This window comes from Penaeus monodon, chromosome 33, assembly GCF_015228065.2.
Source record: "Penaeus monodon isolate SGIC_2016 chromosome 33, NSTDA_Pmon_1, whole genome shotgun sequence".
Taxonomy (NCBI): Eukaryota; Metazoa; Arthropoda; class Malacostraca; order Decapoda; family Penaeidae; genus Penaeus; species Penaeus monodon.
The window spans coordinates 8,162,733-8,163,566 of record NC_051418.1 but is presented as its reverse complement, the minus strand read 5'-3'; the positions used below and the strand labels follow the sequence as shown (position 1 = coordinate 8,163,566).

At 37.5% G+C, this 834-nt stretch overlaps 1 protein-coding gene across 1 annotated transcript in view; it reads right to left on the bottom strand.

Annotated features, from left to right (window-relative positions):
- The window catches only part of LOC119593977 (WD repeat-containing protein 76-like), a gene marked incomplete in the record, with an annotated part of 16,767 nt that overhangs the window by 10,180 nt on the left and 5,753 nt on the right, over positions 1-834 (bottom strand). The window contains 3 exon segments of the mRNA XM_037942998.1: positions 107-240; positions 331-545; positions 774-834. Of these exon segments, the coding sequence (XP_037798926.1) occupies positions 107-240; positions 331-545; positions 774-834 (410 nt within the window).

Here is an 834-nt window from a genome sequence, read left to right as displayed (position 1 = left end):
TATAGGGAAAACACACTGCCTTATTACTGTATCTTCACTGAAGACTTGGAGGAAAGCAACAGTCAGCAATTACTATGCAAAAGGATGGGAGTCAAACCTTACTAACCAGGTGGGGGTCGAGGGTTCCTCTGCTCTGAAGATTCTGCCAAACCCTTGGCAATCTCCCTTTCAGAGGGCAGCGGCAAATCAGCTCCATCTGGAGTCATTTTCTGCTGCCTTAAACTCCTTCGACGCTCTGTTCTGAAAGTGTAAAACCATTAATTGAAAAACATCCAATGTTAATAAAGTAATATGAAACAAGCGCTGAACCAAAGACAGAAATTCACTTACGGTTGTGGAGCCTCCTTGATGCGGGTAATTCCTCTGTTTGTTGCTTTCTTGGCAACAGGCTGTGGGGCTAACTCTTCAAGTTCATCTCTGGCCTCAAAAATCTTGAGTGAAGCTAAAAACTTCTGTCTTTCTTCAATGTTCTTTTGTATCATAAGCTCATAATCCGAGAGTTTCATAGATGGAGTTTCTTTCTCTTCTTCAGACTCCAAGTCTTGCTACAAAGGAAAGTAGGTATATTTTCTATGCCTTATGTAAAGGAAACCTAATTCTGAATATATTTGAGCTAAAAAAATCCAAAAATGTAAAATCAAATGGTAAGAGTGAAATTCTGTCCAAGTATTTTACTGCAATGAAATATTTTGGAGATAGATCTAACCACCATTGTGAAAATCTCCATAATGACTAAGTGGTTAGATATTTTCTTCCACAAAAATATTACTTACCTCAACTTTTACATCCTTTGTTTGAGGTTTCACAATTTTCTTTTCTTTTACAGTGTAATAA